The sequence below is a fragment of the Rutilus rutilus genome, assembly GCF_951802725.1.
Source record: "Rutilus rutilus genome assembly, chromosome: 17".
NCBI classification, from domain to species: domain Eukaryota; kingdom Metazoa; phylum Chordata; class Actinopteri; order Cypriniformes; family Leuciscidae; genus Rutilus; species Rutilus rutilus.
In genome coordinates, this window is record NC_140230.1 from 27,899,414 (window position 1) to 27,924,288 (window position 24,875).

Here is a 24,875-nt window from a genome sequence, read left to right on the forward strand (position 1 = left end):
CACACTCACACACACACACACACACGCACACAGCACTCCGGCAACCATAATCACCATCATTATCACTCCCAGGGGAATGATTGCGATAAAGTATTTTTTGACCTTTTTGCAACCTTTAAAACCTGTATGCAATAAATTGAGGTTGTAATTTACTGTGAATATAGGCGTCAAGCAACACTCCTTTAGCCTAATTATATGAACAATAGGTTCGACTTTCATACTTTATTGCTTAATTATAGAAGAGAAATGACAGGAAATCATGGGAGAAATTATGGAGAGATCAGTAAGATTTTTTTCCAGCTGGCCCAATTCTGATACTTTGTGTCAGGGTTGGGTGAAGGGATGAGGGAACACAAAAGAGGGAACATTTGAAGAAGATCTGGCACAGAACACAAACAGACACTAAGAGAATAAATAGGGAGCAAACAAGGCAGGTAACTAGGGAGGACAGGTTGGACAAATGAACCAATAATCAGATAACAAGAAGGGCGGGGTTACACAATATACATGGGAGCACATGGCACAAAGAAACAGACATGACAACCATGTGCTCACACTAAACAAAACAAAAACAAGAGCACATGGCCAGGGAACACCATGTGATCAAAGAAAACAAGACACAAACATGCAGCTAATGAGAACACTCATAAGCCGCGTGTTCACACAAGACATAACATGAAAACACACGGCCGACAAAAACCAAAACTGCGTACCACACAGAACACAACAACACACACGGACAGAACAGCGTACGGCCCAAGCGAACTCGTAACCACACGCTCACAACGACAAGACAGAAGGAGTGTCAGAGCTCTGTCACCAAACCGAGAATAAATAGACCGAAGTGACAGAACCCTGATACTTTGCCCTGCCTGCATTTTTTTACTGGCACCACCACAAAATATTTTGTATTATTATAATATTTTTATTTTATTTTATTATTATTATTATTATTTATTTAATTATATATTGCTTTTTCTAAAAAATATATAGTTGTCTTGACAAAACAAGTTTTCATTCATAATTTATTTATTTTCAAAACACAAAAAAGCCAGCAGGCCATCCTTATTGTTGAACCCTATTACGGGAGCAAGACTCTAACTTGTGGTGCCCGTATGAGCACCAACGATCAACGTGTTCACATGCGTTCAAACTGCTAAGCCATAGTTTGCAACAAATGTAATACACACTCAGTCTGAACCGATGAGATACTCAGATTATAGAGACGAGCCAAGTTGTCTCATAGCTTTGCTGCAGGCAGTGTAAAGCACGCTATTCAAACAGAAAAAAGGACAAAAAAAACAAAAAAAAAGTACATCTTCATCATGTCATTATTTTTAACACCCTTGTCTTTACATCAGCCAAGACACCAGGGCAGAACTGCATCTTTTGTTTGATAAACACGTGCTCTGGCTGGTCGAATTACGCTGTGCTGTAGAGATCTTGGCGCAAAGTCTGAGAAGAGGAAGGCCACACAGATGGATCTACTTGCTTTTGTTCCCAGATTAATCAGAACTCTGTCTCAGTCTCTGTGTCGCTACATGTCCAATCTATGACAGGGAACAACAGCTAATAAATGAGCTTTGTAACAAAAAAAGCCGCCTCTGTCCTCGGCCTGATATACTGCAGCCATTGGGAGGCTGTCATCACCTTTTGGATCGCTTACTTCAACAGGGAATTGAGGACGAAAAAGAAAAAAGAGCAACTATTGGCACACGACTCAGACAGTGACTGGACTGACTTCACATGCAATGCAATGATTATTAAAACTGCAATATCAAAATCCACTGTGTTGGAATATCTGTTAGAAATTAGTAATGCTATCTGTGTATCTGAATAAGGTGAGCCTGGGTTCGAAAGCCTGATATTGAATGAATAATCTGACCATCAGTGAGAAGATAATTTAGGGTCTCAAACCACCAAACTGCTAGTAAGAGCTAATCCTTAAATCCAGCCTGCAATTCAAGCAATATTTTGTTACATTATAATATATTATATCATTTATAAAAATGCATGCACGCATATATATATGCATTTTTATTCTTTTTTTAATTTTTTTATCTATGAAGATACATGTCGTTTATATATAAATGCATACAAATAAAAAGAAAATTAAAAGTGTAAAAATAAGGCCACCGACAGAGTTTGAGACACTTGTTCCAGCAGGATTAACCTTGGTGCCACTTTTGAAGGCCAAGATGATAACATGAGGCTAATATGACATAATTAAATTACTTGTTCTTCCACAGACATGGGGATAAGGACAGGCGGTGGGGATCTGATGAAAGCCCAATGCAAGAAGGACAAAAAAAAAACAAAAAAAATCCTAAACAGAACATTATAGGAAATTGCCTACTACGCTGCAAACTGTTGCTTGAGATTTATGTTTGTACTTTTTTTTCCACTTGGCTTTCAATGTGGTTTTCAAGTCAAGTGCATTTTGAGTTGAATCATCAAGCTTTAGGGGTGATCTAATCCTGAAAGACTTGTGGCAGGAATGCCTCTCTGCTGTGGTCTGGATGAATTTTTTTCCAAAAAAAAAAACAATAAAGCAAATTATTATGTGGACATTCGAGCCAGTGTTATATTCAAGCGGCTGCGAACCATCTTGGCCAGGGTTGTTGAAAGTTTACTTCATTTTTAAGCAATTAAACATGTAATTTTCAGTAACTTCTTTTTCACATAAAAATCGACTTTAAATCCTATACGACAGTGCCTTGTAAACAAGGGGTCAATTTGGTAGCCGGTCCTGAGGTCACAGAAACCAATCGCATAGTATTCGGCAGCCATCTGCGGTGCAGAAGGGATGCCCATGCTTGGGGAGTGCTAAATCCAGACACATTTTTCCATTTCTCCTATCCAGAGAGCTTCGCTGAAAGAGCCTGTTTTCTTGAGGGTTTTTCTTGAGGACCTTGCAGCATCTATTTGAATGATCCTCATGCAACTTCCTGCAAGAGAGGACTGTTGATGTTTTGTCCGTACATACAAAAGTATGTTTCTCCATGTTACCTGACTTATTTGTCAGCAAAGGTCAGCTGGACTTGTCAACATGTTATTTTGAGTCATCCAAGGCGTTTATTAAAATTACAGTATATTTGTACTGTAATTTTACAGTATATACAATACTGTAATTCTTCCGTATATTTCTATTCCCGCCCACCGACAGTCAGATTGTCAGAGGGGTGGTGCCAAAGTAAAAAATTAAATAAATAATTTAAATATAAAGAACATTCTGGTTGTCAAAGTTAGTGGTTAAAGGTCCAATTGGCTGGAAAGTCATTCCAAAAATGGCTGAGAAAAAGTCTAACATCAATTGTTTGCAGACTTGATGTTTCATTATTTAATGCAACAGTCATTCATTTTAAGTGTGGCCCGTTTTAAGATGTAAGCTACTATAATAATAACAAAAATACCAACTATTAAAGTGTCCATAAATGTATATTCAATTCAACTGGGGCCATCTAAATTCTCAAATGATCATTCAGACCTGTAAAACTCAGTAGAACCAGGATGAAGGATAGGTGTACCACTTACACTGTCTGGCAAATCGAGCTCTATGGTGTGAGAGTAAGACAGAGGGGCCAACGGCAATTGCTGTTTTGCAGGTCCCAAATGACATAACTTTAACTGCAACAACTACAACTTATTCTTTTCCAGAGGGTACAGGACTCATTACCTCATTGGAAGGGTATATTGTGGAATTGAGTTGATTCTTTAACTATTGGGTACCACTTCAGGCAACGGTCCTTTCGTGTGGCTGAGGTCCACCTCAGTCCCATTGGATTATCAAAACTACCAGTAAAACTCAAAAGCTCAGGAAGGTTTCGAACAGACGTACCCAAACGCCTGCATTTGCCCATTTAAAATAGTGTCAAAGTGGGAATTGTTACAACAACAGTACAATAGGAACAGATTTTACAACACCAATGACGATAAAACAAATTGGATGAAACAATTATGGGGGGCTCTCATGTGGCACATATACTAGTCCTGGATGAGCTGTCAAAAATACTTGAACTACACGTCCAGGATATTGGCAATCAGAAAGCTCTAAAAAAGGCTTTCAATGTGAGTAAAGAGATAACAGGAAACTTAACGTATGGACAAACAGGAGGTCATCTGGGGCCAATTTCTATCATTCAGTGGAAGGCTGCTTACTAACATGGGCTATTAATCATGTCAAAAATATTTCATAAAGTCAGTATTAATACTCACAGCCCTGCCACTGTGAAGTCACATGTCCATAAAAGAGATGTATCAGCTTGTTGGCTGCTGTAAAGGTTATGATTCTCCCTGATTGCATGTTATACCCTAATTCTCAGTCTAGAGGCTTTTCATGCATTTATCTGCTTATGTATCCCTGAGAAAGAGGGCATGGGGGGGGGGGGGTTCCTTGTGGTGACACTGAAAGATTTAAAATGTAAAGGGAGAAAAGGAGGGTTCAAGATGGATGAGGAAGAGGGCTTCCACTTGACAACCTGTGGAAAAACTGATGGTACCAGCACACCAGTTCTGTCTGCATTCTGAATCTCTTTTCCAGCGTTTATCTCTCCTTCATCCTCCCCACACTCTCTTTTTATCTGGTTAGCTTAAGTGGTAGGCTGCAGCAGTGTTTAAGAGCAACTAACCAAAAGCAGAAAGGCTATCGTGCACACAGTCAAACAATCTTGTGAGATCAGGTAATTATTAAACAAGCTCTCCAAATATGTCTCTCTCAAATAGTTCTATCAATCATCATCTACTGAGTTTAACAGGTCTGTAAGATCATTTGAGAATTTAGATTCACTTCACTCTTAAAAATAAAGTTTCCAAAAGTGATGCCACTGAAGAACCATTTTTGGTTCCCCAAAGAACCTTTTAGTGAACAGTTCTTAAAAGAACCCTTTTTTCTTCATGTAAAGAATGTTTTAATAATCTAAAGAACCCTTTTTTTCTTCATGCAAAGAATGTTTTAATAATCTAAAGAACCCTTTTCCACAATAGTGGTTTGAATTTACATTTATGGAGACTTTAATAGTTATTATTTTCATTATTATTATATTGACCTACAATTAAAACGGACCACACTTAAAATGAATGACTATTGTTGCATTCAACAATGAAACATCAAACCAAGTGATATCTGCAAACAATTGATGTTAGACTTTTTCTCAGCCAAACATTGACTTTCATAGTAGGTACAGAAGAAAGTCATGTTTGTTTGCACTGACAGTAAATTATGACAGAATTATTATAATTTTTTTAAGTCAATTATGCAATCTTTCTTCTACACATTTTAGATGGTTGGGTCACGCATATGATGCTCGCCAGAGGTAGGTCAGTGTTCAATTTGGATTTCAAAAGCGCTCGACACCACCCCACGGCTCCAGCGGAAGAGTCTGGACTGATGTAGTGCAAACCTGTCTCCTCTTTGCCTTTGTTTTCGCTTAGGCCTGGCGATACTGCGAAGCATTCTTAAACGAGATAGGATCACACACACATTCAAGGTCTAATGATAAGCAGCTGCTGCTTAAGTGATTTCAGAGCATGTTTTTTAAAAACACGATCAACTCCAATGTAATCCGCCGTTTCAGGCTCTTGGAAGAACGAACTGTAGTCGTGCTGAAAACCCGGACAAGAGAGAATGCGGACTTGCAGAGTGAATTTGAACGGATGCGATGTGTTCGAAATTGTTCCCAGTGACCCGACGATTAGTTCTCGCACTAACCCTGATAGAACATCCCATTATGACTGGCATACATGAAGAGCTTAGTGAAGATGACAGAAAAAGCATAACTTAAGGAGATGGGTCAAATGCGAAGCTGGATTACAAAGTCACTGAAACAGTGATCACATCAAAGTAGGCTTTGCGCGGAGATTTGATGCTACGTGACAATGTGAGGTTTTGTTCTGGGAGAAGTTCTCCTGGAAAGGAATCCAGATTAACTGGCCACATATCAGTATCATTTAAAATCAAAATTCAACCAGGACAACGAATGGTTGGAGGACAGTCTCAGAAAACAACATGCCTTTGTCCCTTCTCCACAACTTAAGAACTTACAAAATGTAGGTGCAATGACGTTGATTACTAGTGGAGAACAGGCGAGCTCTATAACGCTAAGTAGCCTCAATTGGTACATCCAGTTTATGGTAAATGAGGCGTTTTAGGTGTTTCCCCCTCCTCCTCTTTTGATAAAATTGGCAGATAAATCTGTATAGAGTTTGCTAGTGAGAAGGGAAATGTTTTTATACAGGGGTATCTGTACTGCATCTGGGTTTATTAGCATTGTAGGTCCTGACACACTCCTCTGAGGTTTCAGGTCTGTCTGTCAGGAGTTTGGCTCGAACAATCCAAAGAGTTAGAGTTTTGTTTTCACATAAAGTACAAAGCCAACACCTCAGGCTTTTCACTTAACCTCAAAGGTCCTGAGTGTCTCAGGCCTGGCACAAATGTTAAAATAAGGTTATGAAATACAGGGCATGGAAGGATGGGGATAAACAATTCCAATAGGACTATCATATTACTCTTAGCAGAAAAAAATTGTTTTCCTATTTCATTCTTGTTTCTTGGGATGGGTGACATCCAACATCTGACTAGTCAATAATTGAAGTCGACTAAACGTCCTCTTCTTATAAAGAATCCCATCTCAAACGCCACGTATTAACTCACTAGGTCAAGAAAGAAATATTGTAACTTTTAAAAACTCATCTCGAGACCCTTGCAAAAACACATCTTATATAAACACACCCTAGAAAATGTGTCCAATCAGGTCAAAACGAAACTGATTAGTCAATATTGAATTCAGTTCATAAAAAAAATTGACAAAAGATTTCGGTTGCCCGAATGACTAGTTGATTTAGGAAATATGTATTTTTGCACATCCCTACTTGTATCATACTGAATGTAATATAATAGTTAGATGTTTTTGATTGTAGTTAGGGAACTACAGACAGCACTTAAACATAATTATGATAGAACACATGGAAAATGCTAAGTCCTAACTAGCCAAATCGACGTTGTCAGATTTGTCAGTTCACTCAAACCAAAATTACAAGCTTATTAAAAAAAAAAAAAAAAAAAAAAAAAAATAATATATATATATATATTTTTTTTTCAAGGCTTGCAACTTGGAACCTATTTCAAGGTTTTCGTTCTCGAGCCAACAGGCACTGTTGTTGTGTGAATGAGCGGGCCGGAACGCGTTAAGGGTTTTCTGTAAAAACGGTGTCGTGTAAGCGCCCCCCTAAGTTAATAACTAATGATCTTTGCAACGGAAGTGAATCAATCAAAACTAACTTTAGATGGACAATAACTTTATTCTAGAGCTGCTGTACAGCCAAAACAATCTCTGTTACTTTAATTTCCTATTATCACTGTAAAGCTGCTTTGAAACAGTCCTTATTGTTAAAAGCGCTATATAAATGAAGGTGACTTGACTTGAATCAAATACAAGGTCAAATTACTTTGAGTAGGCCTATTCACAGTATGTGACACGGTAAATATATTCTTTACAGAGTAAAGAATGCTAAAGCGGCATGTCTTTGCTTTAGCATCCACACACCTGTGCTACAAATAGGCAGTGTGTGTATATGTGAGTGAGTAAGTGTAGGATCTTACTGGAGCACATGTTGATCTCTGTCCCGCGCATGCCGTAGTAGCCTGACGGACAGGCGTGGAGACACTCGCCGTACTGCCTCATCCTCTCCCTCCTCAGGAACAGGAAGAGCTTGGGCTGGCAGTTCATACACCCGTTGTCCTTTGAACACACCGAGCAGCCTTTACAAATAGGATAAGCTCCATAGCTAGCTGCAATAAAAGAAGACACAAAACAGACACTTTACCAGCTAATAACACCATAAATAATAGGTTTGCCAACAATCTCTTTTCAACAATTTCTTTATAGAACATGCCACTTGAGATTTCAGTGAAACACCGGTGATATGTGACAATTGATCACAAAATTAAAAAAACAAAAACAAAATGCTGCAGTCACCGTGTGCAGCTATTTACAGTGTGTGTGTAAGAAATGAAGAAATTGTATTGACTTAACTTCAGCCCAGCCAAAATATAACATGAATATGTTATAATCATTATATATCACCTTTGTAAACCCTTGCATGCAATTTGTTTTCCAATATATTCTAATATGCAATAGTTTAACAATGAAAATTGTATGCTGAATAGTAAATCAATTCAAATGAGATACATACAGAAGCTTTCCCAAGTGTTTTAATGTGAGACGCTAAAATAAGGGACAAATTGCATCCCGTATGGAATGAATATAGAAATGAAAGATTCTTTGCTTAAATACAGGACTATCAGCACCCTTAATCTTGACCTACATGAATGCAGAATGTACTGTAAGTACCAAGATAAAAGCACACATTTTTAGCAACAACTAAACTTACTGTACACTTACACTTACTGAGGTTAAGTGCTTTGCTCAAGGGAGCATGGTGATAGTTCATGACTCCTTTCTTGCAATCAAATCAGAAACGTTAAGTTGAAACCGCTTCACCACAGAGCAAGCTAACTACAAAGGCCTCTATTGAATGGTTAAACGTGTGCTGCTATAGAACTGTCTAAGACATTTTCATTGACACATAAAACTTTCATTGACTAAAGAAACTGTCATTACTGTGACACTAGCGAGGCCTGACGTTTTCGCAGCACAGTGATTTGATTCAAAGCTCAACTCCTGTAAGTTTAGTTCAGACAGCCGCTGAAAGCCCAAAACCGCATTGACTCCGAGAAGGATCATGTTGCTGGTAGAAGACAAAGGAGCCAGTAACGACCATACCGTTTCACAATAAATGTCTCTTAATGTAAGCGCCTTAGCGTCCCCTTTACAGGAAAATGTCCTTGGGCGCACACAATAGCTGCAAACCAGAGACATTGCTATTGATTGGAGCCAAGTTTTAAATATCACACACCGTAGATCAACCGTAACAGTCCGAACTGGACGACCCACCACAACGCTTTATAAAACATCATGCATTTCGCTGACCTTTTTCCCATTCCCTTTTTCCCTAATCTTTTCTTCAGTTTGAATAAATTAAGAGCGCACCGCATAAAAAGAAAATTCTGCATGGCTTAAAAAGATGTTACAAAATATGTGTCATTCATAAACATTTTCCACTGGACAGACCATACACAAGGAGGAGTGAAGGTTTGCCGTTCACCGTTCTAATACTCTTCATCAATCAATCTGCTCCCCAAATGAACCATTTCTTGTCAATATCTTTGTGCACTAAAAAATATACTCACTAGAAATTCCCAGTATGCACCTTAAAACCATTGAGCATTAGTAGCTCACTGCATTTGCTTGCTGCAAAATGTCGTCATGCTTATGTTAATGTTTAGTTGAACAAGGCCCTTCCAAGTGCCCAATATTGTAATTAAAATATGCTAAGGAGCAGAATAAGACATAAACTTGTCTTTAATATAGATTTAACATTTTCAAATTTGATAAAGGACTGGAAATTTTAAGTAAAAATGCTTGACTGCTTGGGATCAGATATACTTGGGACCTTTAATATGTGACAACAGACATACAGGAACCATACAGGAATTTATCTCTTGTAGTGAGAAAAAACTAAAATCAGTGATGTTGAATTATAAAAAAAATTGTTTTTGTATTCATCACAGCATTTATGTTATCTATATGCTACACAGTCAATGCCATGTGCTATACACAGTCAAGTTTACATTGTAAAATTGAAATGTTGCCAATCAACTATCCTGGAACAAAAAGCTCTAGTGCGGATTAGGAAGGCTAGATCAAAAGAGTTTTTTATCATGTTGTTTTCATGTTAACCAAAAAAATAGACAACATTATTGTGGAGCTTGATTCATGACCTCAGTGTTTTTGTGACAAGGAAATGATCTGGACACATTTTTTCCCCAACCACACATATGGACATATGGTATACAGTTTGAACATGTTTATAGAAACCTGACATTCACCATAAATTGGTAAAAAATCTCCCCGACTCAGCCCACATACTTCAGACCTGATTGCGATCGTAGTGCAGAGAACAGGCGGAAACCAGGACTGGCGTGAGGTTGGAACTTCAAAAAGCCGAAAACTATCAGAGCGTTTCCCTTACTGAATTTGGTTAATTGAGGGTGGTATGGCAATATCACAAACCGTTTCCCCTGTTCTTAATCATAGGGGTGTTATTCCTTTCATCCCACTGTCAGAGTTAAATGCGGCAGTTCAATTATTACTTTAACTGTTGCTGTCAACATGAGCTTGAACAACACAATCAACTATGAACAATCACATCAGTGCAACGATTGCCCTGCATGATCATATCGTTTCCCTCATCGCCTTGTGTTTGGCAGGGTTTTGCTTGTTATCAATTGTATGGCATGATATTCAGACCAGCACTGACGGGACATGCTCTCACTGGCCTAGTAATTATAAATGGAAAGAGTAAGGGATACGGCATAGCTGACGTTTTTTTTTGCCTCATACGAGATTTTTGGAACAGCAGCATGTCTGAGGACGGCTTTCCCAGCTCTGACCACAGGCATGTCAAAAAGGATGCTGGGATCTGGTGTGTCTAGGGCAAGGGTGTCCAAGAGCCACCCTAGAGGGCCCAGCGCTTCCACATTTTACGGAAATCTTTTCACCGCCAGCTGATTTATACCTGGAGCGATGACCGGAGTCTTCCATTCTGAATCGTATTTTCATCAATTCATCAAGGGGATTAAATTCAAGCTCTAAACCAGAAAATTTGATGGCTTTCCAATATCACTGTCAAATCAGGCCTTAAAGAGACACTGGGACCCAAGAGGGGAAACAAACAAGAAAAAGTGCCCAGTAGGACCTCATTCATATTCTGCATTCAACTCTACTTATACTTAAACTCAAGCTAAATAGAAAAAAAAAAAAAATTATTTAAAGTATTTATGTCATAGCAATCATGTGGCATTTATGCGTCTTATTCGCACAGAAATCTGCCCTCGTTGTTTGAATGATAAAAGTCCATCCAAGAAAAACCGAACGATCCAAGTGGCTTCCATACATGTAAACAACATCTCCGGCTATGTTTTTAAGTCACTCTAGAACGCTAATTATCTAAGTGTGTCGGTCTGGCAGAATTTCGAGTTCTATGTAAATTACAGTGGATAAGCCTAATTTGGCTGCTAAGAGTGTTTTTTGTTCCAAGAATCATACCAGCGTGAGCTTTAAACTTTACCATAAGTCTGTCATGTTAACCTGCCAGAGTGTAACTTATGCTGGCAAGCGTATATTGCAGAACTAAAACTAAGATTTTTTTTTTTTTAAAGAGAGAGAAACACATTTCTTGTTTTAACTTCACAAATATTCACCCCTATCCTGAGAAAAAATGTTAAATAAACATTTGTTCTGACTACGATTTGACTGAACTACAGTTAAACATAAACAAAATAATATATTAGGCTTTACATTCATAGTCTCAATGTTTTATCCAAGTTTCAATTTGTGCACATTACTGAGCCAATAAAATGAAAGGATAATATCACATCAGCAAACTAAAGAATCACAACTGGGGAAGACAAACAACAACAGTTAATTTACTTTTTGAAATTGAAGCATGCAATTATGAATAATAATGCTGAAATCCAATCTCTGCAGCATGAACTTTTCCTCATTAAAACTGTGCAAGTGGATAATCTGAGATGGCATCCGTAACACATTAGGTATTATAATGGATTATTAAATTTCATTATCCATGCAATGATGCAGCTTTAAACCCATATTCAACACAATATTCCAAGGGAAAAAAACTCTTTGTAATATTGACTTCAATGCTTCTACGCTACTTTGAAACTGTTCCAACGCCCCTGACATCAACCTGACAACCTGTGCACCTCTCTTTGAACTGCCCTTTCCCATAACAAAGCAAAATAGTTTACACTGAGAGCACGGGACTAATGTTTCACAAAACCAAACTATGCAAGTGCCTTCTTTCATCATGCATTAAACGATCCATCTACAACCTAAACAACTGTATTTACCTTTATCCACTTTGAACATCTGGGCTTAGGACACCACAAGGACTCCAAATTATTGCAGCCTGACCAGAAGACGAGACAATTTCTGCAAATCGTCTAGAGTGTGACATTGTATGGTGTAAAACAGGGTTCATCAAATCCGGTCCAGGAGGGCCAATGCCTAAATGAGTTTAGTTCAAACCCTAATCAAACACACCTGAACAAGCTAGTCAAGGTCTTCAGAGTTACTAGAAAATTGCAGGTAGGTGAGTTCGATCCTGGTTTGAGCTAAACTCTGCAGGACAGCTCTCCAAAGCTGGATTTGAGGAACCCTGGTGTAAAATAACCAGCAGACAGCTCATCATACTGTCTCCTCCATTTCTGTTAGCCAAGAATGAGGCTTTATGAGGCAACAGAAAATCACCAGTACAAACGGATTAGAGGTGGATGTCTTGATTTGTTTGGGGAGCAAAATGAAGGGTCGTTATTTTCATTTCTCTCCTTTATTCTCTCAATCGTTCGCCACAGTTTTCTGGGCATTTGCTTTCCTCTCTCATCTATAATCGGCACATCCCTGTTGACATCAGGAACATCAAATGACAGGTATGGCATCCAACTGCAGACAACTATTCATCTGCAGACATTAGTGAAATGAAATTTAACTTATGAGGAGTAAAATATCTAACCAACAATATTGTGTGCTAGCTTCACTGTGCCCAGTTTCTGTGGGGAGACTGTGGTTCATTCAGGTAAACGCAAAATTCTTGGTCCTTCATTCATGCGAATCACAAGCTCAGAACACAACGTATGACGGCATTGTTGGATTGCGTTGCCTTCGTTCAGCTTTGGCTGGCTTTCTTTTGAATCCTGATCAACAGTAATTACAGTGTGAGTGAGAACCGACAGAAAATAAAAAACTGTCTCAGGTACATTTAAAGACTCTTAAACAACTGTGCCGTTCATCGCCTCGGGCCGCCAGAGCTGGGAAGAAAGGGCAACCCCCCCCCCCCCCCCCCCACCTCAAACAAACACTCGCAACACTCCCAATGATCTCTCTTTCTCACACTCACAAATACCTATGACATCATACGGTGACATCATCCCTTTCCCTACAATCTAGATGATATCATGCATCATCTGTCAAGATTCAAAGCTGTAAAAAGTTAAAATACAAAAATCTCTAGAAGAAAAAGAGGAAGCCATGAAGAAGCACAGTACCTACAACTATGAGGCTAATTCAATGTTCATTCAATTAGTAAGAATTGTTTAAAAGATAGATGGGAGGTCATTCTCGGTCTCTCTACATAAGCTATAATTCTGCTACTGTTAAGTAAAGCAAAAGTGGGACCAGTTACAATCTGTTTTGTCTTCATTTTGCACATAAACTAGTTTTACAGGAGCTTCAAATGACATTGTCACTAAAATGTCATAATTGTGTTTTAAAGTTAAAACCACCAACTTAAATAAAAAAATTATAATAATTGGTTGAGCAAAAAGTTGTCAGACCAGCAAACTGGGATAAGTAAAAAAAAACGTATATAACTTTTACCTTTAAACCTGCATTATTTTAGTATCATTAATATAATTATATAGTTTTTATTAATATTTAGAATTAGCTTTTATATATATATTTTCATTTAAGTTTTAGTAATTTTGTTATGTGCTTTTGTCATAGTATGAGTTATTTTCAATTTCAGTTATAGTCATTTTAGTACTTATTTATTTATTTTAGTTAGTTGCCAAGGCTACCCTATGTGTCTGCAAGTGTTTTTATTTTTTTTATTTCTGGTTTATATATAACAAAAACATTTTTTTAATTGTTGTAGATATCAATAACAACACTGCTTTAAACCACCGTACAAAATCCACCACAAATAAGTATTGGAGCAAATACCAATATGATACAATATACTACGACCATTCAAAGTTCTATTAAAATGAGGATTTGTATGTGTTAATGAGTAACCAGCATTACATGAATGAGAATCGAGAGAAAAGTCAGAGTTAGCACAGAGTCAGCTGTCTCATTTTGAAATTCTGTCATCATTTACTCACCCTCATGTTGTTCCAATTTGTATAACTTTCTTTCTTCGGTGGAACACAAAAAGAGGGTGTTAGGCTGAATGACAGCCTCAGCCACTATTCCCTTTCATTGTAATCTCCATTTGTGGAAGGAAGAAAGTCACACGGCATTGGAACAACATGAGGGTAAATATTTTTGGGTAAACCATCCATTTAGAATCAGAAACGCTCGCCTCTTATAATGGAAAAGAAACTGGGAGTATGCAATAAAACTTTCAGATCATCCACTAAAAGTGTGCCAGTCCCCACATTGTTCCACATGGTTGAAGGCAGTACATGGAAAACTGCATCAATCCACCCGCATTTGTTGCATCTGACTTTATTTGTCATGGTCATGGGTATGGAAATCACACTTTGCTGAAGATTAATACACCAGAGCCAGAATGGTGGGATATGGCAAGGGTACGTTTTGCTCTACAGGCACATTTCTCCTCAAATTTAGCAGAAAATATGCTGGACCTCACCTCCGACTACTTTGCAGCTGGAAATAGTCAGGATTTAGGCATCCATGTTTTTCCCCCCTAACTCCAGTTTACTTTAACAGATTGTACTGTATGCATATGTTTACAATTTAGGGCAATCCCATTACTTATAATGATTCTGCACCCATGTGTCTGAGTAAACACATTTGTTTCACGGCACTGGCTTATTAGCTTAGTGAGAGTGTTCCTGTGATACAGACCCGGGAGGCATGGCAAGCACCGATGGATTTGTAGATTGGATCACCGCGATTGAATCGGTGGACATGATATCGAAACATGCCCTGTAAGTTTGGGCAGCTGGTACTGGTGTTAGTGTTTCTTTGCAGTTGGTGCAAGACAAAAGGAGATTCAGACCTGAGGGCAAACCTGCTGACGTGTATGCTAATACCTTGGCTTGGCTTTTAAGTCTGCAGAGAGATTGCAGAGCACACATACGGGCTGATTATTGTCATTCATTTAAAGTAGGAAATACAGTCATTTAAGGTAGCCAATTATTTACTAGAACTGAACATTTTCTCATTGATGAAACATTTATTCATTTATTTAGTTGACTTAGGGCCAGATTTACTAACAGCTTGCGCCAACTCAAACCCTCTTTTGCCGTTAAAAAACTACAGTGAAAAATGAGTGCTGAAAAGTGGACGCAGTTATTTTTGCAGCTGAGTGTATTGTTTCCCTTTTAAGACGAAAAATTAATGGGAGGAGAGTATTGAAATGAATCATGCAAGGTGATTTACTAAGGTTTGCGCTAGTCAAGTTACTGGTATTTGCGCCATTATTTACCGCCCAAAAAAACATGTCTTAAACCAGACGCTAGTTTGCACTGCTCTTGGTAGTTTTTAAAATCCAAGTTTTTAAAACTTAGGGTTTGTATTTGGTAACCAAAAATGTTGTTGGTTCAATCCCTGGTGGGAATGAGACATGAGAAAAATTGTTTAAAGAAACTGAATTCAACAAAAATATATAAATATGTACATATATACATATTTTCTTGTTGGATATCCCATTTCATTCTGAAATATATCATATTAACGTGCTGTGAAAAGGGATTAGCATTATCTTCAGGCAAACTGCAATTAAGCATGAAAGAGCAGACATCTTGATTCATGTAAATTTTCATTTAAAAAAGCAAATACAATGAATACCTGCTGATATGCTGTAATTCTTCAATGAGAGTTTTGAACGAGAGGTCAAATAGCACTTTATCTGTTATGAATCTCGTAAAAAAATTATAAAAAAAGAAAAATCTTCATGTGTGGACCAAAGACAGGTGCTGTAAGGTGCAAAAGGCAATCTGTCATGTCGGGGCTATGTGTGAGAAGACATGTTTATGTTTCTGCACAGCTCACTCTTCTTCTTTAGAATGGAATTTGGAAGTTAGCAGCTTTTTCCACTCCATGAATTCTTTTCAGAGTGAGATGTTCTATTATGGTCTCAGGTCTGTAAAGAAAGTTCAGAGGTGAGGTCTGAGATGAATCATTTTCTCGATCAGTATTTTGGTCTTGTTTCTAGTTAAAATATCTAAGCATCCTTAATAAAAGATAAATGCAAGTGATTCACAAATATGTGCACAATAGTAAGACTTTTTCAAAGAGACTTTATCTGTTATGAGCAGTTTTTATTTTTCTACCACTAGCAAAATATTTTAATATTATTATTTTAAAATGAATTAAAATCAGTCAATTTGTATTAAATTGTTTGATTTATGCTTATAAAAAGACCTTGCAAATGATAGCAGTGTAAGTGGCAGAGAAGCAAAGACATGAGGGTGGTGGTGGAGAGGGTGGGAAGTGGAACGGTTAAAATTAGCACACCTGTTGGTAATTTATCACACATAAACCTCACACCTAATTTTCACACCTGTGGCACAATGGGTTCTGAATCCCACAATTCAGTCACACATGCTGTTCTACAAACATGCTAAACAGCTAGCAGTGGATTTTTTGGATGGAGAAAGAGCAATGTCGCTGCCAAGAGATCAGAGAAAAGACGTGCCTGGGATAGTTTCACAACATTGAGCATTAGCGGACCTAACAAGACCCTCCTTCTCCGCCTGCCAGTGATCCAATCAAATTTCTTTTTTAAACCTCCTTTAGCGTTTGTCAAAAAGTAAGTATACAGGTTTGGAACAACATGAAGGTAAATGCAGAATTTCTTATCCATTTAAGGCAAGTACTAAACGCAATCAAATATTTGTGGTCTGGTGAAGAAGCTGTCAGCGATCAAAATATTGATTTTGAAAATAATAGTTTTGAGAATATCTTTGAGATCGCAAATATGAGCCAGATACTGAATGAGCTCTGATGAGGACAGTGGTAATGGTATAAAACATCTGCTCAAACTGAACCCTTCCAAGCTCCAAAAGGTAACAAAATATGCTTTATGTTATTCTTCTGTAATTGTTACTCTAATGAGGAGAGTTTTATATTATCACGACAGGTGGAGATCCATCCGTGTTCGATATCCGGGTCGCTAAAGACCCGAATATGTAATAATGATTGGCGAAACATTCATGGATTTAAGGATTAATGACTTTGAAATGTAGTGGTGAGTTTACTGAAATAAAGCACCATCAATGACGTATGTGGCTGACAAATGCGACCTCTGTAGGACGCGGCCTTCGAAATGAGACAGCTTATAATTTATTATTATTTTAAGCTTATTCATTTAATTACCTTCGTTTGCTCCTTGTATTTAAGTTCCTGTGTTTCAGTTTGTAGTTGTCGATTCTTGTCAACCTATGGGTTAACGTTAGTGTGAATTTTGGTCAAGTTTAATTTCTGAGTTGTTTAGGATTGTTAATGAAGACTGTTTGAATTTATCTTGCTAACCAGCACCACACCAGCAAACATGACAATATGAGGTACCCTAATTTAAAAAAAGTGATTTATAGACCTAGAAACATAATGTAAATTAATAAAAATCTTAAAACACCAAGGGTATTTAAAAAAATATATATATGATTTTTTTCTAGAAATGTCAAGCTCTAAAATCCCTTTAAATATTGTTATAGAAGATATTGTTCTGGTTGTCTTGGTTGAGAACCAGCATGTTGCTATGCAGTTGTTACTGACATGATATGGCTCCCTTTATTCATCCATTTTATCATTTGTCAGTGTATCATGTATGAGTCACTTGGAAAAGTAATAGCACAGCTGTTCTCAAGCCGCATGGTTTGAGGTATCACTCATGTCATTAGCTTAAATTATGAATTTGGTGTAGGATTTACTTTGAAACAATCACTCAGAGATTGCTAGTAAATTTGACAAATAATTACAAAGAAATGGCAAGTAACACATTGAATTAAACATGACAATTAAGTCTGAAATAGTATTTTCTTGTAAAACCTACTCCAATCATTTTTATTATTTGATATTAGTTTAATAATAAGCATTTACGGGTTGTTCAAAACTCAAACCGGAAGTTTAAGCACTGGTATTCGTGAAGCTTGCCTTCGCAAACACCTCTAAAAACTAAGTTTAGAATTATGAGTGGACATAAAATTCACCCACCCACACCCATACATATACAGACAGACACACTACCCATCAGACCTCCCTCTACACAGTATTGTTTGCCTTCACGCCTGAGTCTGTGCTATGCTATGGAACATGAAAGGTATTACCTCATTAACCCTTTAACGAGACCTCTTCTCCACCTCCCTGGCTCAACCCTTCCCTACAGGCCAGATCAGAAGTGATCCACAGGGTCAAAAGTGGAGAGCACCACGGGGGTGGCAGGCAGAAACATGCCGAGGAACCTCATATGGTCCCAACCACTGTGAGGGGACTTCAAAGCCTGATGCCCAAGACTGAGTCTTCTACTCCATAAATAGCTTCAGCAGACCCTCAAAAACTTCTATTGAGCTAATTAAGCAAAAATTCAACAGGATACCACGCAACACCCATGCCATCGACTTCAAAAACGGCAGGCATACGATAAGCATAAGCTTGAAAATAACAAAAACAGGTTCTACAGTTGCGGTTTCCTGCACACATGGGTGGCACAATGTATAAAATCTGCGTGTATTGTTACAAATTTGTCAAATCCCCGTGAAAACCTGGCCAGCGAGGACATGCCAGAACACTTCCAGATACAAATGAACACCAGGGCAGCGTTTTATGTAATGGCCGCTCATCTCATCTGCTCCCCAGGGCAGAGCTTACACTAAAGAGCTCTGTTATAATCACTCAACTTCAACCTCTTCTTGCTCTTACTAAAACAAACCTGTCTGGCAGCCAGATACATCTCAGATACGGCCCCTGTATGGCCCCGTACTCCCATAAACACGTTGGCCACACCATGCAACTCTCTTCTTTTGCTTTTGAGACTTGAAAGCACTGTTGATCTTGTCAAAGAAATTCTTGCTAAAAATGTTTGTTGGCAAAAAGTGATAACTTAGACGACGCGAAAAAGCATTATAATAATTAAATGACTTTAACTATACACAACATTAACATAATATTACACTATGCTATTCAAAGGTTTTGGGTCAGTAAGAATTTTTTTTTTTTTTTTTTTTTTTTAAGAAATCAATACTTATTTTATTCAGCAAGGACATTTCTATTTAAATGCTGTACTTTTGAACTTTCTATTCATCATAGTATCCTGACAAAAAAAACAAGTTTTCAAAAAAATAAAAAAATAAAAAATAAAATTTAAGCAGCACAACTGTTTTCAAATTTGATAATAATAAGAAATGTTTCTTGAGCACTAATTCAGCACATTAGAAGTATCATGTGACTGAAGACTGGAGTAATGATGCTGGAATGGAAACATGCTGGATGCATGTTAATTACAGTGACAAGCTGGTATTATCCATTACTGGAGTGCCACCACCAAAGCCATTATTAGCACATGAACATGAAAACTACATGTGACCCCTGCCTGCGGATACCTTCAACGCACCGTCCCTCTCCGTGACAGCTGTTTACACAAGAGAAGACGGTGTGCTTCTGAGGTCTGGCTCTGGTTCAAATAAAATAATACACTGTTGAAGTCAGCCAAGATGTAATACAAGTGGATAACTGAGTGGGTGAAAAAAGGAGGAATTTGTGAAATGTGCATGGATATTTTCTCTTTCCCCACATCCTAAACCTTTTCTTTATCATTCGTGCCGCCACTGGCCTGACCCCATCTAAATATCTATCTACCACTGAGCCCAGTGGGTAGTTAAAGACAAATGGACAATAAAGGGACAAAAACAGAGATATATTGAAGTCGCATAATACATAAACTCACCACAATTGAAGTCGTCCTCTGCATTTCGAAACTTCAGAGTCTGATGAATTGAAGACCACATTAAAATCATAACCTGAGTTTGTGAATTTCTTGCCAGACTACATTACATGCAGGCACATGACCCAGCATCAGCAAAGACAACGCAAAAAGAGACAATAGAGTGGTGGAGGGAGGACGTATTTTTGTAGGCCAACCCGGAAGTTAGCAACACCCTTGACAAAAAATACAAAAATACATCATCCTTGCACCACCCTATAGCTGCTAAAAACTTCCTGTTATCACGCAGCTCACTGGAATACTTGATTCTGATTGGTCAATCTGCAGGCAAAAATATAATGCCCACTAAACTGTAAAACATAATACAACTATTTTAACTCAAATCAATATCAAACTCCTTACATATTTAACCCCAAGTATTCAAGACATTCAAAACATCAAGATATCAAAATAAGCCAAATAAGGGTGATACAAGACCTCTCCAATAAGAATCAGCATCCTGCTCATGAAGTAAGGGACTATTTTCTAAATATATAGGAATAAAATATTTAATCTCAAATATGCACAAGCCTACTGTTTAGTTTGGGGTCAGTAAGATTTTTAAAAGTTTTTGAAAAAAGTATTTTTCACCAAGGCTGAATTTACTTGATCCAACAGTAACAGTAATATTGTGAAATATTATTACAAATTAAAATAGGCCTAACTGTTTTCTATTATAATATATTTTACAATGTAATTTATTCCTGTGATGCAAAGCAGAATTTTCAGCAGCCGTTATTCCAGTTTTCAGTGTCACATGATCCTTCAGAAATCATTGATTTGGTGCTAAAGAAACATTTCGTATCATTATCAATGTTGAAAACAGTTGTGCTGCTTCATGTTTGTGGAAACCATGATACTTTTTTGAGGATTCTTTGATAAATAAAAAGTTCAAAAGAACAAAATTCTTACTGACCCCAAACTTCTGAATAGTGTAAGCTAATTAAATATTTTCCTAATATAACTGTGTCCCTATACTGTATATTAGCTCTGTGAGAGATAACTTATAAACTATTATAAATGTTACTTATAAAAATGTATAAGTGTAAATGTTAATGTAAATGTAACCATGTTACTTATAAACTGGCATTACAGTAATGAAGTAAATGTATCATTTTTATACTCCTAGCCATACCAAATTTACAAGATTGACACCGAATCATCTGAATAATAGCTTACAACGATAATTTCCCATTGCACAGCTTATTATATAATAGAGAACAGAATGTTTTAAAGACCTTTTTGTTTAGTTTCTTTCTGAATTAAGCGAGTTTTGCAATGACTCATGACTCCAAACAAATACGCTGATTACAGATACGAGCTGGCTACTGCACACAAACCACTGACACTTTCTCATCAAGGGCTAGTGACCCTTGAGGACCCCTTCACATCTGAGTTGCATGTTGAATCCTCACAGAAAGAGAGAGAGGGAGGGAGAGAGACAAAGAAAGACAATGAGCTTAGCGCCAGGGCACTGTAATGACTACCATGCCTGGCCTTGATTAAAACCACACCAGGACTTCTGGGTTCCACAGGCAGGCGGGCAGCAGGCAGGGTGTCTCTGCCTCCCTTTCAAGCTCTTAGAAGGTCCAGACATCCTCGACCTAGACTCACGATGGAGACGGGCACAATGACAGGGCAAAGGGGACGAGACCCAAGCTCGATTCACAAACAAATTACAAGCAAGTGGTGTAGCTTTATTGCCCCTGACCGTATCACTTCCGCACTATACTGAAAGCAAGGCGTGTGGATGGCTGGTTTGATGTGGTCTGGATGCGTAATTAGAGGTCCTATCAAGCGCAGGGGAACAGAGGAGGCCTGTCCATCTGTCGGGTGTTAGAGAGATGGGGAGGGGGAAACGGCAGCCCAACGTTCCCCCTTGTTGTTGTTCCAGCGATTTGTGTAGGCGTGGATGTAAATATCTAGCGGAGCCAGAGACAGGCCACACACGCCTGCATATGTAGCTATGTGTGTGTGTTTTTTTATGGAGGAAGCCTCTAGAGCTCACGTTACAACAAGGCCCTCGCAGATCGATTCAGACTAGGTAGAAAGCCTGAATGCACACGGACAGACATACTCGCACATGGAGAACAAATGTGGTACGGAATAGAACCTGGCAAGGCCTGGGAACACAGAGAGCCTATACTTCAAGGCAGTTCGATTTTCTCCAACCCTTTCAGGACATTTTGAACCACCAATTAAATTCTTCAAAATTCAACTCAACTGACACCCCATTAAGCGCCTTTCAGACAGGACGCGGAATGCGCAGCGATGGTTTAGCGTAGCGCTTCAGACACAAATCGATTTGCGCAACGCTGTCCCTATACGACCTCAAACTTGTATCGTACAGCTCAGGAAATTCCGACACACACAGTACTAGCTGTTCATCCATTTTGATTTCCGCGCTTGTTTGGATGCCCTATTTCTATTGGCCGTGGAGGTAATCGCCACAGAGCGCAGTGGCAAAAGTTGAACTATTTTGAACTTTGACCACGGCGTGCGCGCAAGCTCGCCAATGGTGCGCTCCGCTGCGCTTGCGTTTTGGTCAGCGCAGCAACAAAACGTCCTCGCGAGGTGCAAACCATTGAAATGATTGGGTTTCACAGCGCAGCGCAGGACATTCCGCATCCTGTCTGAAAGGGCCATTCCTCTGTCTGTGCTCTCCCATCCTTTCTCATATAGCTGGTTCAAGATGCGAGGGGTGGGTGATTCATAAGGAATTGTATTATGTAAAAGACCAGCAGGTTTGTTTAACATTCAAGCTCGGTTTCAAAATCTAGTGAACTTTCTCGCTGTCTACTACCTACACAGGCAGCTGCATTCTAGAGCTGAGTCCTAACCGAAATGTAACCGCCAAATCTTAAGTGATTTGGAACGATCTACAAAGGAATTCATCATACAAGTAATGCTATTATACACGGGACATTCGACTCAATTTTCAATGAAACACAAGAGGAATGGCATGGTACTTCAATGAGCATTAGGATTATTGAATATTATTGAATTGTGTGAATATATACACATGTGGTTTCTGTGAAAGACACAAGCAATGCTGCCTTACAAATTGGGCAAAAAGTGAGCATCGTAGATGACAGCATAATTAAGATGTCTTTTTTTCTTTTCTTTTCTCTTGGAAAAGACACATGATGCCTTAAAAAGTTGCCTACAGGGGAATCTTACTAGGATTTGGAACACAGCAAATATCTGTCACAGACCAGGCAAAACTATGTCAGTGACATGTACAATGTTTGTCTCACTTCATCACATGTCCAGATGATACCAAACAGAACCAGAACTTGATGTAAAAAGCAATGCTTTGGAATAACATGCATGGTACAGATGTGCAAATGTAAATTACGCATTCTTACTTTCAAAATCAAAAAGAATGGAGAGAAACAGAAAGCAGGGATCACAAGATGTAGGCCTACCTTTTAAAAATGAACTACTCTTAACTTATCTTATAAGTGCAAGCTCATGCTCCCGATGGTGAAAAAAAAAAAAAACTGACACAATGAATAGGCTATGTCCACCTCATTTACATTTGCACATCAACATCTTCAAATTTCACTTATTTGTGTCATTGTATGATTTAAGTTACTATTTTAAACAATTTGTTTAATGTTAAAACAACTTGTGTTGTGTTCACCTCTTGGAAGTCCTATTTTTTTGGAAGTTTCATAGCTCAAACTTAAGAGAATCAGACTCAACTGGCTTACCATATTTAGCAGCCTTATAAGCAATGCATTAAAGTAAAATTACTTTAGGGTCTGGCTGTCGTGGAAATAACAGAGGTGAATAAGTTAAAAAATAAATAAAAAAACATCCATGGAATTTAAAAAGCTCAGTGGACTTTTTGTCTGTGGCAAAACGGTTTTCAATCACCGTCAGGAAATATGGAGCTTATTATAATACGATTTATATAATAATTCTATTTTATTTCACATTTCCGAAAATGAACTTTTACAGTGTGGTAAATTGTAGCCTGAGAGCAAACCATCTGTTTGGCATTTAGCTTTGCCAACATATGGGATCTTCTGATGACAACGATTGAGGCCAGTGGAGAGGATGCCCTTGGTTACATTACCAAAAAAAACTATGAATGCACAATGGGTATTTCTCTGCCGCGACATGACAAATAAAGGCGTGGAAAGTGTTACAAAACCTCTCTGAGCGGCATGCATTCAATTCTCATCAATGCTCCACTTTGAACATGAGGCAGTTCCCCTGGTGATGAGGAAAATGTCCGCACAAAGGATGCCTGGTCTGGACAGCAAGTTTGGGACTGTTTAAATTTACAGAATTAATTGAGTTAATAGTGAAGTGGATGTGGGCACAGTCTTTTAGTAGTACATTTAAAGGGATAGGGCCCCAAACAGTTGATGGGCCCCATTGACTTTGTTTTTCCCATACTATGGAAGTCAATGCGGCCCATCAAATGTTTGGTTACGAATATTCTTCAAAATATCTTCTTTTGCGTTCAGCAGGAGAAAGAAATTCATACAGGTTTGGAACAACTTGATGGCAGAATTTACATTTTTGGGTGAACTATCCCTTTAAGGGTTTTTAAAAAGTGTCTAACACTTAAATTGTCGGCTAATTAATCATGCTACTACCTTTCTATGCAATCAACCCCACGTCTATCTATATACACAAGCACCACATTCTGCAAGTAATGTAAAAACCCACTTACTACAATGTATACATACTGACAAAAACACACCTTCAGGATATAGCGGAATGGCGAAAGTGAGAGACAGAAAGAGAGAGGGACATATCATTGGATATTTGTTCGCTTAGAGAACACCAAAAGATTTAATCCGTCTCAGGTGATGGTGCTCCCATTAAACCAACTGATCTCCTCAAATATTCCATCCATCCCTCCCTACAGTCTCTCCAGTGCCCCCAGATCAAACTCTTCATCTAATGATATTCACTCTCACGCACACTCAATTCTCAGAGACTCTCCAAAGCGATCACACCACAGATCGATGGCAAGCTATGGTGCGACAGGAAAGGGACACAGCGAACACACCCAACACCGTCTAACCTGCTGGAATAAAAAAGTCACT

General features: G+C 38.3%; 1 protein-coding gene across 1 annotated transcript in view; it reads right to left on the bottom strand.

Annotated features, from left to right (window-relative positions):
* The window catches only part of rspo2 (R-spondin 2), a 61,354-nt gene that overhangs the window by 31,540 nt on the left and 4,939 nt on the right, over nt 1-24,875 (bottom strand). Inside the window, exon 2 of the mRNA XM_084385414.1 lies at nt 7,598-7,786. Within this exon, the coding sequence (XP_084241540.1) occupies nt 7,598-7,786 (189 nt within the window). The remainder of the gene's footprint in view (nt 1-7,597; nt 7,787-24,875) is intronic.